This window comes from Micropterus salmoides, unplaced genomic scaffold (genome assembly GCF_014851395.1).
Source record: "Micropterus salmoides isolate LMB-PRFRI ecotype aquatic unplaced genomic scaffold, ASM1485139v1 Ms_hic_scaffold_10, whole genome shotgun sequence".
Taxonomy (NCBI): Eukaryota; Metazoa; Chordata; class Actinopteri; order Centrarchiformes; family Centrarchidae; genus Micropterus; species Micropterus salmoides.
In genome coordinates, this window is record NW_024040041.1 from 15295159 (window position 1) to 15309845 (window position 14687).

At 40.6% G+C, this 14687-nt stretch overlaps 1 protein-coding gene across 1 annotated transcript in view; it reads right to left on the reverse strand.

Moving 5' to 3' along the window:
- The window catches only part of cacna1aa (calcium channel, voltage-dependent, P/Q type, alpha 1A subunit, a), a 71788-nt gene that overhangs the window by 55206 nt on the left and 1895 nt on the right, over positions 1 to 14687 (reverse strand). The window contains 3 exon segments of the mRNA XM_038698446.1: positions 4262 to 4449; positions 5342 to 5494; positions 8081 to 8172. Of these exon segments, the coding sequence (XP_038554374.1) occupies positions 4262 to 4449; positions 5342 to 5494; positions 8081 to 8172 (433 nt within the window).

Sequence of the window (14687 nt, forward strand, 5' to 3'; positions counted from 1 at the left end):
AGAAAGAAGCAGACAGTTTGCATTGTGCATTTGAAGGTTGTATTCAGGCAGTCAAACTGAGGAAAAAAAAAAAAAAGACAGAAGCAAAAGCCTACCAATCACAGAGTAAAAGTAAACCACCGCATCACCTGACTAATGAGAAAGAGGACAACGATATTAAGGCTCAACACTGTTCCTGTCCAGCTGGGTAGGTCTCTATTGCCTATTACAATCATTAAAAAGCAGAACAGTAGGGTTATACAACGTTACATTCAGTAATAATTTAGCTAGCGCAAGCTAACTAACATCACATTTTTCTGGATGTGTTTTAGGTTTTGGAGAGGGAATAAATCGTACTTCTCCTTTCAACCTCTCTGGGTAGCGAATGTAACTATGATATGTGACCCAGGAGCAACGTTTGACCATATCTTGGAAAAATACAGCAACAAAAGTCACACGTTTCCGCTTCTGGCCCGTGGGACCTTATTTTGGAAAATACGGTAGTCAATGAACCGCTCAATGAACTACATCTCTCGTCTCGCACAATATAAGTCACCAACATGTTAACCCGGTAACACTAGCGTTGATTGCTGTATTTGCTTCAACAGTTTTACATCAAACTGTGACTTTCTTGACTTTTAAATGTATATTCAAACGGGATAAAAAAAATTTATTGTCTCTTTCCATTGACATTGATATTTTTTCCGAAGTAAGGTCACCTGGTGGTCCACCGGAAGGGGAGGGACTCTCTATACCAGTCAATGGAACGCAGCCAAGAAAGTGTCATACCTCAGTTAGAGCGAGACCTATACTGCGCTGTGAATGGCCAGCTGCATATTCGGGGCGTGGCTTAGCGAAGGGTCAATTTATTAGCCCTGCTTGTTAAATTAAGGTGCATTCATTTGCATCCAGGCACTGCACACATTGTTTGTGTCTTAAATACTCACTCTCAACAGCTATTAATTTCATAAAAAAAGAACATCTGGAGCAAACTTTGCCCTAAACTCATCATTAAATGTTCAGCCAACATGGCTATTAAAAAAATAGAGGCCAGTGCACTAAAAAGTGCTGTGCACTGCTGTTGGAAATAAAAACAACAGCAGGGCTGACATGATTTTGCTTTAAGTCATCTCAATAAGTAAATGCATATCTGCCACTCTATTTAGCTGCTCAGTGCAGAGTAAATAATGTATAACAAATGCTTTGGTCTCTCCCTCTCTGTCTCTACCATCCTACTGTCCAGACTCCTTCCATTTTCTTTATTCACTCCTTATTGTTTTCTCTCTCCACTCGCATCCTACTTTGGAAGCCCTTTCCCCTGATTTTTAATTATGTTGGTGTGTGCTCATTTGTTCATTATTTCCTACAGTTCTTCCTTCCTACCTTCCCTCCTCCCTTCCTTCTTCTGTGCAATCTTTCCATTCCTCCTCACTGTCGCAGATCAGTCTTCGTCTTTGATTCTTCATTTGGCCCTTTCCAACCTCTAGAACCCATCTTCCCTTTCCCACTTTGCACTCACTTTCTCATAGCCTCCCTGTCTTTCGCCCACCTGTCTCCTCTGTCCTCCATCTTTCCTTCTTCCTGCATGTAAGCTGGCATTGCTGCTGTGTACCTAATGTACTGCAGACCCGTTTTTTTACCATTAAACTTTTATTGCTCCCCTCCCCAGCAGCTGCAAGAATAACTTGGGCTGAACAGGCCCTTTTAAATATAGAGCAGCACCGGGAAGGAGGGACACAGAGTGAGAGGGGAAGAGAGGAAGGAAGGGAAGAAAGAAGGATAATAAAGAAAGAAAAAAGAAGGAATAAAGAAAGAAAGATGGGGAATAAGAATAAGACGGACTGAGAGGGAGACGAGATGGGAAAAGAGACGACTACAATAACACTCAAAGACCCTCATCTACCTCTGGTCTCCTAGCAACCGTTGCCACTGACAGCAGGGAACTATTCAGTCCTGGGCATGAGTAATGACACTGTTCAAGAGCTGGTACCTATTTTATGGGCAGACGCACATGGTGCACAGGTGAAAATCGTTGGGCGCTTAAACACTTAAATTTTTGTATTTTATGAGAGAAAATAATGTTGGTTGGTTTGGTTGTGCAGGCTAAGATTTTAGAGAGAAAATACTATTGTGACAATTGAGAGACATGTTGGACAAACATTAAACTCAAGTTCAGCTGCATTTGACTATGTATTTCAGTTTCAGTTTCAGTTCCCCCCAGCTTTTGTGTGGCGGTTTTATCCACACAAAATGGCCACCAAATACGACAGTTAATGGAAATACTAATCCAACGAATTGTCTCACCTAAACAGGGTCAACATGGCAAACAAAATAACTATAATTATTCTGGGTTATCATCCTCTTCACTTGAATAATGCTTTCTTTTCTCGCCTAACTGTACAGGCATGGAGATCTGCAACTCTCATCTGACTGACTAGTTACTAGCATGCCTTACGTTATGTCCAGCATGATCACGTTAAGTCAGCACTGCGTAGCACAGCATACAGTCAAACGCATCTAATGTTGACTCAGGGAATGAATCAACTCCGCGCTGGTGATGTGACACCAGCGTACGCCGTGATAGTAATCAAGTGAACCTGCTCCTGCCACGCTGCAAGTCCAGACAGTTGCGACGAGTAGAAACTTAGCTGGTAGCGTTTTGCTATATAAACATCTAAAAACTGAAGCATAACCTTGCTCTGTTTGAGACTGTGAGCTGCACTTTATCAGAGGTGCTAAAGTTAACATTTTGGATTTATGCCTGATCACAACTGTTGTTGGTTAGTTTCGCTTTTCAAACTGTCTGAAGGGGATAATGCTACTACCACCGGAGCAATTACTTAATACACAGCCGTATAGGGCAGGACTTTTAAAAATTATTAGGAAGTGATGACGTTATTCTGTTAATATTACACCTTTTTTCCCAACATGTCAGACAACACAGATATGTAGGACAGACTATGAATTTGCAAGTCCAGGGATTTTTATCTTTATCATGCATATCAGGCATATTTAAAGGGACAATATATAGTTTTCAGTGGCCACCAGCAGTGCAGTTTTAAGATTGCAACCAGGTGTGTGCTCGTACACGGGCTTGAGCCATAGGCATAAACTCATGAGCTAGCTAGTAGCGAAGTTTGTGTTTAAGGAGTTGACAGTCCCCCGAGGGAACTTACCCTAACCTTAACCGTCACAGAAGTTTGTGTTTAAACCTAAGTCAGTAAATATATGCATGTCGACCGGCTAACCCTACAAATGTGCACAGGGTTAGCATCTTTTGAGCAGCAACGCAATAGCAAACTGCAGCATATCATACACACGCAAAATTTATGTCTTGCGATTGACGATTATGTCAAAGTATATACATGACGCCTGAGATGAGAACGGGTTGGTTTCTACCAAAGTCCTCATACACTACAAGTTTATAGACAGACAGGAAGACCAGTGGTACACAGGATAGTAATATGGGTCGCGTTAGCTGGTGAAGTAATGTGGAAAGCCATAATTTTTCATATTATATATTGCACCAGATAATGTTAGCAACTGCTCGGCATTAGCCAGGGAGATAACGTGACTCTCTCTGTGACTCCAGCCTTTCTGATGTTGACTGTGTTTTGATTCTCATTTGGCCTAACAGACTTCAGCACATAAACCTTTATTGTTGTTTTGTATCCTTACGTGGAGTTTATGTTGGAATCTGTGCGTATTGACAAAAAGGTAGTAAAAAATTGATTTATTAATAAGTGATTACATTGAAAAACTACATATAGCCCCTTTGAAGAGTTTACTTCCCCATACAAAAGACACAAAGCGGAGGGAAGACTAAATCATGCCTGCATGTGTGTGATGACTCAGCAGGGATGATATTAAATTAGAAAAGTTGATCTACAGGAGAAAACATATCTGAAAACAACACATGCCTGAGAACCTTACTGTATTATATTCTGTTATATTCTGAATTGTCACCTGAGTTTTGTGTTTCTGTTTTCATACATAAAAACATTTCCACCATAAATTGGTCAAGAAAATTTGCCAGAATGCAGGAAGTGTTTAATGCTCTGAATTTTTATATAATTTAGCAGTGAAGTCTCGTCACACTCCTACTAGTTACCCAGTAGCTCATTCCTAAAATCCTTTCAACGATAATTGGTTCCTTCAATGTCTTTCCTTTCCGCTTCACAAGATGAATATCTTCCAATCCACATGCTCTGTTTTCCTGCGCAGGCTAAAGTAGATCACTGAGTGCGTAAATGTGTTCCAAACCCTGTTCAGGAGTACATACATGGTAGAGAAGCTCAGTCCATCCCTCCATGGTGATACACTGGAAGACGGTGAGGATAGCAAACAGGATGTTGTCAAACTGGGTGATGCCATAGTTTGGTCCAAGCCAGTACTTTCTACACATGCTGCCAACTGGACACCCCCGTGACGAAGGTTCAGTCCCACATGGATAATCTGCTTTAATCTCACCTTTAAATGGATGAAAATAGGGAGGTGTTACAAAACAAACAATATATTTGCATATATGAGCATTTTGTTTTGAAAGAATAGTGAGTGCTATCCACTGGCTCAAAATATGATTTAGCCCCTTACTTTCTTGAATAAAATATAGGGAGGAAATAATCTACAAAAAATAAAAGGTATAGGCGACATAAAGTAATATGGACAAAGTATAGTCAAAATAGGCTAACCTGCTTGAAGTAGATATTTGAGATTCATCATAACTGCTAAATAGGCCAAAAAAATAGCAAATAATCAAACTTTTATCAAAATCACAATACATCTACTGCAATTTTCAAATCGCAAGAGGCGCTATATTTGTTAAAGGTAAAAAGTGTGTAAAAATCAATCAATTTAAAGTAAATACTGTCATGCTGCAGAGATGTCCTGGCCTACACATCATATTCTGCAGACTTAAGGAAACATCTTTGTTTGGTACAGATCCCTGCAAACATTACACCCCAATCATTTTAATATGTTTTTCAATGAAAATGAGAATAATGATGTTAAAATTTCAATATCACAAATCATATCACAATTGCAATATCAGTTAAAATGATCACAATTAGATATTTTTTCAAAATCATTCAGCCCTAATACAGGGAATACGGGGAAATGTATACAGATATTAGCAGTGAATGACACTCTCTGGTAACTGCCTTTCCCATCACAAAAACATGGAATGGAAGTACCACAAACAATTTAACACCACAAATGTTATTTTGTTGAACTAAATTGCTTTTCTAATTTTAGCACAGCAGCTATATAAAGGCTACCTCAACCTTAATCCTGACTACACAAGTGGCAAACACACACACGCGCACACACACACACACACACACACACACACACACTCCTTTACCTGTGTGATTGTCAAAGCAGGTTGTGTGGAATTTGCCCATGTAGAACTCCAGACCAATGATGGCGAACATGAGGATGGCAAAGAAAAGAAGCAGGCCAATTTGCAGCAGAGGAATCATGGCCTTCATGATGGATTTGAGCACCACCTGTAAGCCTGGACAACACAGTGCATACATTGATTTTTACACCCATTATTATCCTTCGTATGTTTTAATGTCAGTGTGTTTTCAACAGTTAAAAAAAAAAAAAAGCTGCAGGCTTTACCCTCCTCCCCCTACTTATCTGGCAGTTAAACTCCCTTCTTGTCCTCCACTACCACACATTTCCATCCCAGGTTGTCAAATACAGACGCTTTGTCAATGCATCTCATAACAGACGCACATGGTACCCTTGAGCATCTGTATGAGCCAACGTTAACGTTGGGAAATGGTCACAGTTTCGATGGGTTTAGGCACCAAACCTATTTGGTTAGGTTTAGGAAAAGATTGTGGTTTGGGTTCAAATAAGCACATTACTTTACATAAGTCACGTATGTAATGTAACTGAGGGACACTGACAAAGCTTCGGTATGTGGCGACCTCGGAATGAAAACAGGCTCTCCACTCCTTTTTTTCACTGCTTAAAGAGGTGGTATTATGCACATTTTCAGGTTCAAAATCTTATTTAGGGGTTGTACTAGAACAGGTTTACATGGTTTCATTTTCAAAAAAACACCATATTTTTGACATACTGCTGCTCCTCTTTTCGCCCTGTGTGTTGAACGCTTCGTTTTAGCTATGGAGTGACAAATCTTGCCTCTACATGATCTTTGTTGGGAGTTAAGGACTACTAGCCAATCAGAAGCAGAGAAGGGCGCGTCAATGAGAAGCCGGTAAACACGGCTTCGGTTCAGCTGTATATCCCCTTACCAGTTCAGCAACATGGACTGGAGCAAGAGTTGCAGAGTGGTGAGTTATTAATCTATCATGTATCTACACATGTATCTTTCATCCATAAAGTTATAACCGGGCTCTGTCTCTACATCACAGTAACAACTTTATGTCCATTGACTACCTGGAGGGTAGCTAGTGTTTGGAAGGGAGAGGAGACGTGTGTCAGTGCCAAATCTGTACCACCTGCCAGATCAGTTCTGCACATGTGCAAAAGTGGTCAGTCAAAGAAGGTTACCGCAAATCTGCCTATTCAAAATGATCCAACTAAATCTTTCAAATCAAGATAACAAAATGTTTTTTAATCACTGGAGATTAAATCGTACACTATGATGTAACTCAAGATATGAAAAAAACTCATTTAACAGTACATTTTTAATTTCTAATAATGACAACAATCTAACAAAGTAGCAATACAAAGGAGGCTAACCCTAGCTGCTAGCAGGCCGACGTGCACAGCCGTAGGGTTAGCAGATCAACATGGATACAGTCGCTGACTTTGGTTTAGGCACACACCCCTGTCATGGTTAGGGTAATGGTAATGGGCTTTGGGAAGCTGTCAAAGCCTTTTACACTAATGTAGCTAGCTAGCGCTTCCGATCTAGACAGGGCGTCTCATACACACGCCGAAGGGTACTTTTTGCATCAATTACTATGATCAAATAACGCTTTGTGTGCCTTTCTGAAAGCGTCAGTATTGGATGCCCTGAGATGAGAACAGACAACAACACACGAGTAATTACGAACAGGCACATTTGGGGTAATCTTTTTTGACAGACAGGACCACTTTTGCGCATGTGCAGATAGGGATCTGGCAGGCAGCACGGATTTGGTACCTACAAGGTTTGTGCTGCAGCTCAGTGTTTTTCCACCGGTGTTTTTGAGGGCGTGTTGGAGTAGCCGCTTGGCGAGCATTAAATGACGGGCATTTTGCTTTCATCCTCTGTGACGTCACAGGGATGAAAGGGAAATGGCTGGACTACAAACGAGCTGTTTTCAGGCAGTTCAGAGCAGAGTTTTCTGTGGGAGATGGGAACTCCCTTTGGAGTGGACTTTGGGCTTTTTCACTTTGCAAACCTGTTACATGCAAAAAAAAGATATATAACTCAATAAAGGAAAGGGAAAAACCAAAAAGCATAAAACCAACTCTTCAATGCAAGTGCTGTCATAATAATAATAACAGTTTGAAACTGAAAAACCATAGATAAGATATGACTGTATCACACACTTATACCAAGACTCTCAGATTACACTTTTAACCATGCTACATGTTTAGTTGAGGTAATATAAACCACCCCCATTTTTCACCGTCAAACATGTGTTCTAACAAACAAAAAGGTCTCAATGGCAAGTATTAATTTAACGTGAAATGATCACACTTTTTAAATGTTCATCACATACTGGAATGCAACTCAAATTGGGTTTTCACTAGAAGCTCAGTGACTTTTATGATGAGTAAGCCTTGGTTTGCCTGTTCAGCCCTGTAGTGGCGTCCAAGCTATTAATAACACTGCAGTGGTGTTGGAACACTGCTGCCACTATAACATTTAAAAAAGGAGCAGAGAGTGCATAGAAGAACCACTTTTGTTGGAACATTTTGGGTGCATTATGCAGAACAACACAAAAGCTGCATAATATCTTGACACAAAATGCTCCTCCATGCTATTTTGATAAAATCTGAAACTGTTCTGCACATTAAAGAAATAATTTTCTCCACTGAGGAATGACAAAGAAACTGTTTGGGATCAAGGCAGGAGGCTGGCCAAATTTTTCAATGTCATGGTTAGTTCAAATGAAGAATTCTGACTTACTGGGAATACCAGACACCAGTTTGAGGGGCCTCAATACTCGCACAGCCCTGAGGGTCCGCAAGTCGAAATCTGAACCCACAGTGGACAGAATCCTAAAGGGAGAGAGACAAATGCACAAAAGCGTGCACAGGCAATCAATATTTAAGATAGTCAAGCTTGTCAGTGTCAGTCAGCCTCTGTGTTTTCCTCTTTCTCTCTCATACACACACACACACACACACACTTTTACAAACACCCGTGCCAGGTCGTTACAAGCAATTGGGCGAGCACTGTATGTAAATCCTGTAAGAGCTGAGCTGATCAATACAACTGACAAGTGAAGTACGACAGAGAAGTGTATCAGGGCGAGAGAGGGTGTTTCGTATCGGGATGACAGAAGGACCATAACACGAATAAGGGAGAGATGGAGTGACGGAAGGAGAGGGAAGATGGAAGGACAAAGAGGCAGGGTAGAAGAGAAAGAAAAGAGCGAGAGGCAGCACTGCCAGATGGGGAGAATCAGTGATGCTGACTTGCTTTTTTTCTGCCTATTTTTATTCTCAGTATGTTTTAAGTGTTTCCCTGCAATCCGTCACCCGACTGCAGAGTAAACGTGATGTGGTGTTTGTTACAGCACCTGCATGGCCACTCAACATCTGATTAAAGACTTGTAAACAGCATGTGAGTGTACTTGAGAGGGTTAAGATGTTCCCTTGTGCCGCCAGACTTCCAGTCAGTGCCCTCGTCTGACGCACACTGTGAATCATCCTCTCTCTCTGACACATTTCCACTTTCCTCTATTCCACTAAGAGGCCCAGTGACACAGCAGAGCCTTAATCACAGGTTTGAAGTCAGCCTGCTTCGCTTGGCAGGAAGGGAAAAGTAATACCGACCCAGCATCTATGGGTAAAGGTAGACTCAGTTGTGGCTTTGAATGCTGTATTGCATTACCAGGAAGCCCCCCAGTGGTAGGTGCTCTATCACTAGTGTGGGCTAGGGTCCTTGTAATGACATTGGGTGATATCAAATGGCTCATCAGAGGCTGACTTGTAACTGAGAGGTTCCTGGTTTGGTCACGAGGCAGCACTGTACTTCAGATGTGTGTGTAGCTAAAAAAATTATGCAGAAGTGCCCTTGAGCAACTCACTGAACCCTGTTTTCTGAAAGAAGCAAAGAAATACAAACCATTTAGATCTATTACTGCAACCCTAACCCTGCAATCGTCTGGGAGAAAATCGCTATTAGCTTATTGCTAATTTAGATGCTTCATGTTATTTAATCTGGAACGTGAATTAGATTGTCTTACTCTGATGCGTTGTTGTATTTTCAATAAATATATAGTTCTTAATGGCAATATGATATTGTTGAGAACTCTGCTTCACAAGGAGGTCAGAGTGCAAGCTCTGAGGCAACTGAAGATGGCAATAAAGAGAGAGCGGAAGGTAATATGGAAGGCCAAATACAGTATGCACTGGACAAGGGGAAATAAATGCATCGAATAGATATAAAATACAGAGGAATGACAGGACATTTCAGATTGATAGATCAGTGGAGAACTATAAATAACATGACAAGCCAGCCTTGTTCTAGCCATGGGCATAAAGTATTAGGCTTAAAGCATAATATGTACACTTTAAATTGAGGTGTATGGGTGTGAATGCATGTGTGGAGAAACTGCTGGCAGTTTTCTGAAAGTAATCATATCTACGTGGAAATACAGAGCAAGTATGTCACAGTGTGCAGATATGAACAAACACATACACACGTGTACGTCTGTAAGACAAATGAGTTGTTTCTCTCTGCATTATTGGGGATGCAATACAGAAACCATCAAGAAAAAATCCTTTCGCCGCAATTACTTATTATTTCATGTAATCTATTTCTGTGAATCTAGTAATAATGCTGATAACATTGAAGATGATGATAACGTAGACGATGATGATAACATAGGCGATGATGGCGATAATGATGATGATGGTGGTAATATGATGACAGACATAAATATTTCAGTTTCTAAACAGCATTCGCCGTCACAGTGCCGGGCCGATGAGGCAGTTCCTCATTCACACCGTCTCCACGGTTACTGGGCCCTTTCTCATTCATAAGTGTTTCCATGGCAACAGGGACCTTGGCTCATTGATAGAATCTCTGTATCACCTTGGTAACAGGGCCAAGGGAGGAGCCTGATTGATTGTTTTTTTCCTCTTCTCTTCTCTCTTTAATGTAAATGTATCACAACTCACACAGACCAACACACATGTACACAAACACATACAAATATAGACACCTACATGACAAAAGCACACACACACACACACACACACACACACGCACACACATCTGCACAGCGAACAGGCACTGGTTGGAGATCAAACATATTGAGTGAGAATAATTTTATTCACGTATGCACACTGGAAAGTAGGTCACTTGGAATAACCAATGCAAAACAATTCCTTCCCTGTCAGGGACAGAGATGCTGTCTACAGTACATCTTATACACTTAAACTAAATACACACATGCACGCACACACGCACACACACACACACACACACAGGTAAACACACAGACATACAACCTGCACTGTGTGCAGAGGAACACAAATGATCAAGGAGAATCACATTAAGCGATACTGCAATTTCACAACCTCCCGAATGCCCCTTCCTCAGTTAAATGTGGCCACATCACTCACCAAATTGCTTCATCTCTTCTTCAGACTCTTAACTTATCTTCCTTTGTCTCCTTGTTTTACTCCATTGCCATAATTCAACTATTTTAATAAAAACTTATATTTCTATTAATAGTATGCCCATAGTGTAAGGAAAAATCCAATAATAATTATGTGTGTTTTTTTTCCTTTAATGACCCTGTTTTAGTTTGATGTGATCCTGCAGTTGCTCACATGCTTTATGCTTTATAGGATGGAAGTGTCTTATGTATTCACCACCATGATATAACCATGCTGAAGTTGTTACTAAATATATATAACTAACTAAATATATATTAACTCATTGTAAAGGAGTGCCGTCAAGGTGTTAATAAGATTATTAAAATCCCACTGTGACACTGTGACAATTTAACATTGTGTAACATCCAAACAGGTGAAGAAAATGTCACACCCGTAGCTTCATATCCACGTGACTCTCAACAGTGATAGAGCTGAATGTAGTGCCTGCAGACTGTCCTATACCGTATTTAATTATCTGAATGGTACAGCTGATGGGAGCTGCAATCATTTTTCATCATTTTTCACAGTAAACTCAAAACACATTTTAAACTGGGAAACATACTATTTCAAAATAATATGATTCAAGTAGGGTGAAGGAGACCATTAAGAAAACAGATCAATCGTTATTCTTACTGTCATTTACACTGTAAAAATAGATTACAAGTTCGCTAAAAGCACCTTCCTTGCTTCCTTTCTTCACTACCCTGTAACAGTCGTATCTAATCAGAAGAACCTGAACAAGGGTACAAGAAGGAGGAACGGAGGAGAGGATGGAAGGCGAAGAATGGCTGTAAACTAAGGGTAATTGGACTAATAATCAATACAGGGCATAAAAAACAACTAGCTTATACAGGGCCAAATCACTCAGGCAATTTACTACAAGAGATAGGTCAACACACACAAACACACACACACACACTTTGGCGGCACACAAATCGGCTGAGATCCAACAAGGTTGCAGAGTGAATAGCTAATCTATTCAGACATGTTAAGTGCCATCTGTGTGTTTGTCTACGCAAGTGCCTTAGGACTTAGTAGGAAATGGAAAGGAATGTTTGAAGTGGAAATACGCGCATGTGTGTGTGCATGCATTGGTCAGTGTGTTATCAAAGGCTTCGGCCAGAGGTGGCTTGAAAGGCCAAGTAGCTTTTCATCTTCAAAGAGCTGCACAGCTAAAAACACAACCACCATTCATGGTGAGCACAACAAAGAATGTGTGTGTAGTGTGTGTGAGTGAGTGCGAGTGTAAAATGTGTCGGCTTCGGTCAGTGTACATAATGTATCATGGGAATATACAGTATGTGTGCTGTATGTTCTGCAGCAAATTCTTTGTCTGTACATCTTGCGGCAGCTTCCTGCTTTAGTTCGAAATGACAACAACACAGCTGACTGACAGAGATGAAGACTACGGGGTGTGTTCTATGACTGTTGTTTAGATAAATATATTGTTTACTTGAAAAAAAAGCATTAGTGCTTTAGTTATGCTCCTTTGTCTATTATCCTTTTGTTTTCTTTATTTTTACTCCTTTATTACATCTTCCTTCACTTGCGTTACTCTAAATCTGAAGGTAAAATTGTGCCTCATGACATGTTTTCACCAAATCAGAGATAGTGTGTCAATTCCACTGACTTTTCATGGGCGCCCAGGGTGATTTGTCACTTCTTAGACAGTATATCCACAATAAATCATATTTTTAGCACAAAATTTCTTGCCTCAGGCATTGAGAAACCATTTTTGGTGCACTTGTCACACACTATGATCTTTATCTTAATTGAATGCCTAATAGCAATCAGTACTGGTGGAGCAGTGATCACCCCAAGGCCATCAGACAGGTCACATCTGAATCACATCTACCGATGGACCAATTGATGCTACAGAGACAGAAAGCACGAGAGAGAGAAGACAGATTTAAATCCTAACTTCCATCGATTGTCTGGAGGAATGTTTAATACATCAGACCGGCACGTGGTGGGTAGAAAACCAAAGATCCTATAGATGTCAATTTGAGGTGTATTGTATAACAAAGTCCATGTATTCATTTTTGTTTTAACCAAAGTTTTGTTTTATAGGCAAGTCTAATGTTTTTTTATTCAACCTTGCCTGAACCTGAGCTTTCACATCACATTCAGCTGTCATGCACCTTCAGCCTTCCCCTGTCCAAGTGGATCAATGACCCAACACAGTGGCCAGTTATTGCTAATCCGGACATCTGATTGAATCACCAGTGTCTTCTGTGTTGTCTGTAAATAATCAACCTGTTAATAGCCAACTGTTTAAGCTAGGCTAGGCTGCAATCTAGTTGGAGACGACAGTCTTATGCTGCAATGCTGTATGACCTCCCACTCAAGCTAGCTGTCCATCAGCAGTAACTGTCATCAGCATTATTTAGCTATTTACCACACTAACAGTGAATTTTCAGGCATTTTCTTACAGTGTGTAGTTATTTTACAACCTGCTACAGCTTTTCGGCATTTTCCATGTTTCTCTAGTTATGTGAAAGAGTGATTCTCTCACACATAAGGGGGGCGCGGCCTTGGCGCTTGGCGAGGCCAGTCTGGTGTATGGCCAATAAAAATGATGGTTGTCTTCCAGGTCCTAGCTGGGATTTCTTGAAAATATTGGGAATGCAGCCAAAAAAAGTCCCAACCTACACGGCATTCCCCAGTTTCCAAGACTTTACGTAAGTTAAATTACGCAAGCTAACTTTATTTTAAAGCAAACCACGATCTTTTCCTAAACCTAACCAAACTGCGACGTTTCACAATGTTAACCATTAGTTTTATTTTTAAAGGTTAATCGGATGTTCCATATTTATTATTACTAACTTGACCGCGGAGCCATATGCAAATATGCGCTAAAGGGGTATCCAGGGCGTTAAACAGCAACACCAAGGGGTACTGTATGTTTAAGTGACGAGTTGCGGGTGAGAATGTGTTGTTTCTGCTTGCACGTTGGAAAAACATCTCCACTACAACAATACCAGTGCCTATAGAAGACATTGATGATTTAACTGCTGTGTCACGCTTACTGGGAAGGGTTTCACTGTCAAAACATAAAGATTTCCTATTATACAAGGGAGAGGAGGGGGGTACCAGGCATTTACTGGAAGTTTTAAGGTCTGCCTCGCTTCCTTGTTCTCTCTGCATCTCACTACTTCCTGCTGTCTTGCTGAGACTCCTCTTCTCACACCTCTTCTCTCTTACAGTCACTGTGTTGTGCCATGCTGAGATGAGCTTGGCTTCATGATTGCTCTTATTATAGCATAAGGACATACTGCCAGACTGAGTGCTCACTCACTCAGAGTGTGTGTGTGTGTGTGTGTGTGTGTGTGTGTGTGTGTGTGAGTGTGTGTGTGTGGGGGGGGGGAATCACTTATTTCTCTGTTGCTTTGGTGCTTTGTCAGCAAAGATGTGCAAGGTTTATATAACCCATGAAACTCTCCAAATCACAGCATCCCCGCACATAATCATGCAATGACCTCGACATTTTAATCAGTGCCAGCACTCCCACACAATAATTTCAGTGGACATAGAGTCTATCGTAACATAGTTTCACCATGTGACTTGTCAGGTGAGTGAATGACCCAGGATAACGTTATTACTGCAGTCAGAATGCTTTGCTATTTTAATAGACAGGCTGAGTGCACTGTGACATTTGCAAAGTTTCAAACAAGAGAAACAGGCTTTAAGTATGTTGTTAAATTTTTAAACAGGGATCAATAACGAATCCTTAAGCTTGGTGAAAAGATTAAGATGTGCTGCAGAAAATTTGAGACAACATCAGGTTTGTGCTTTTGTTAACCGAGAGTATTCTTACGTCAGCAATAAGATATTTACAGGTATTTATTACCGAGTTTCCTCTTCTCACTAACCATTCACTCAAGCAATCCCATTAATCTTTA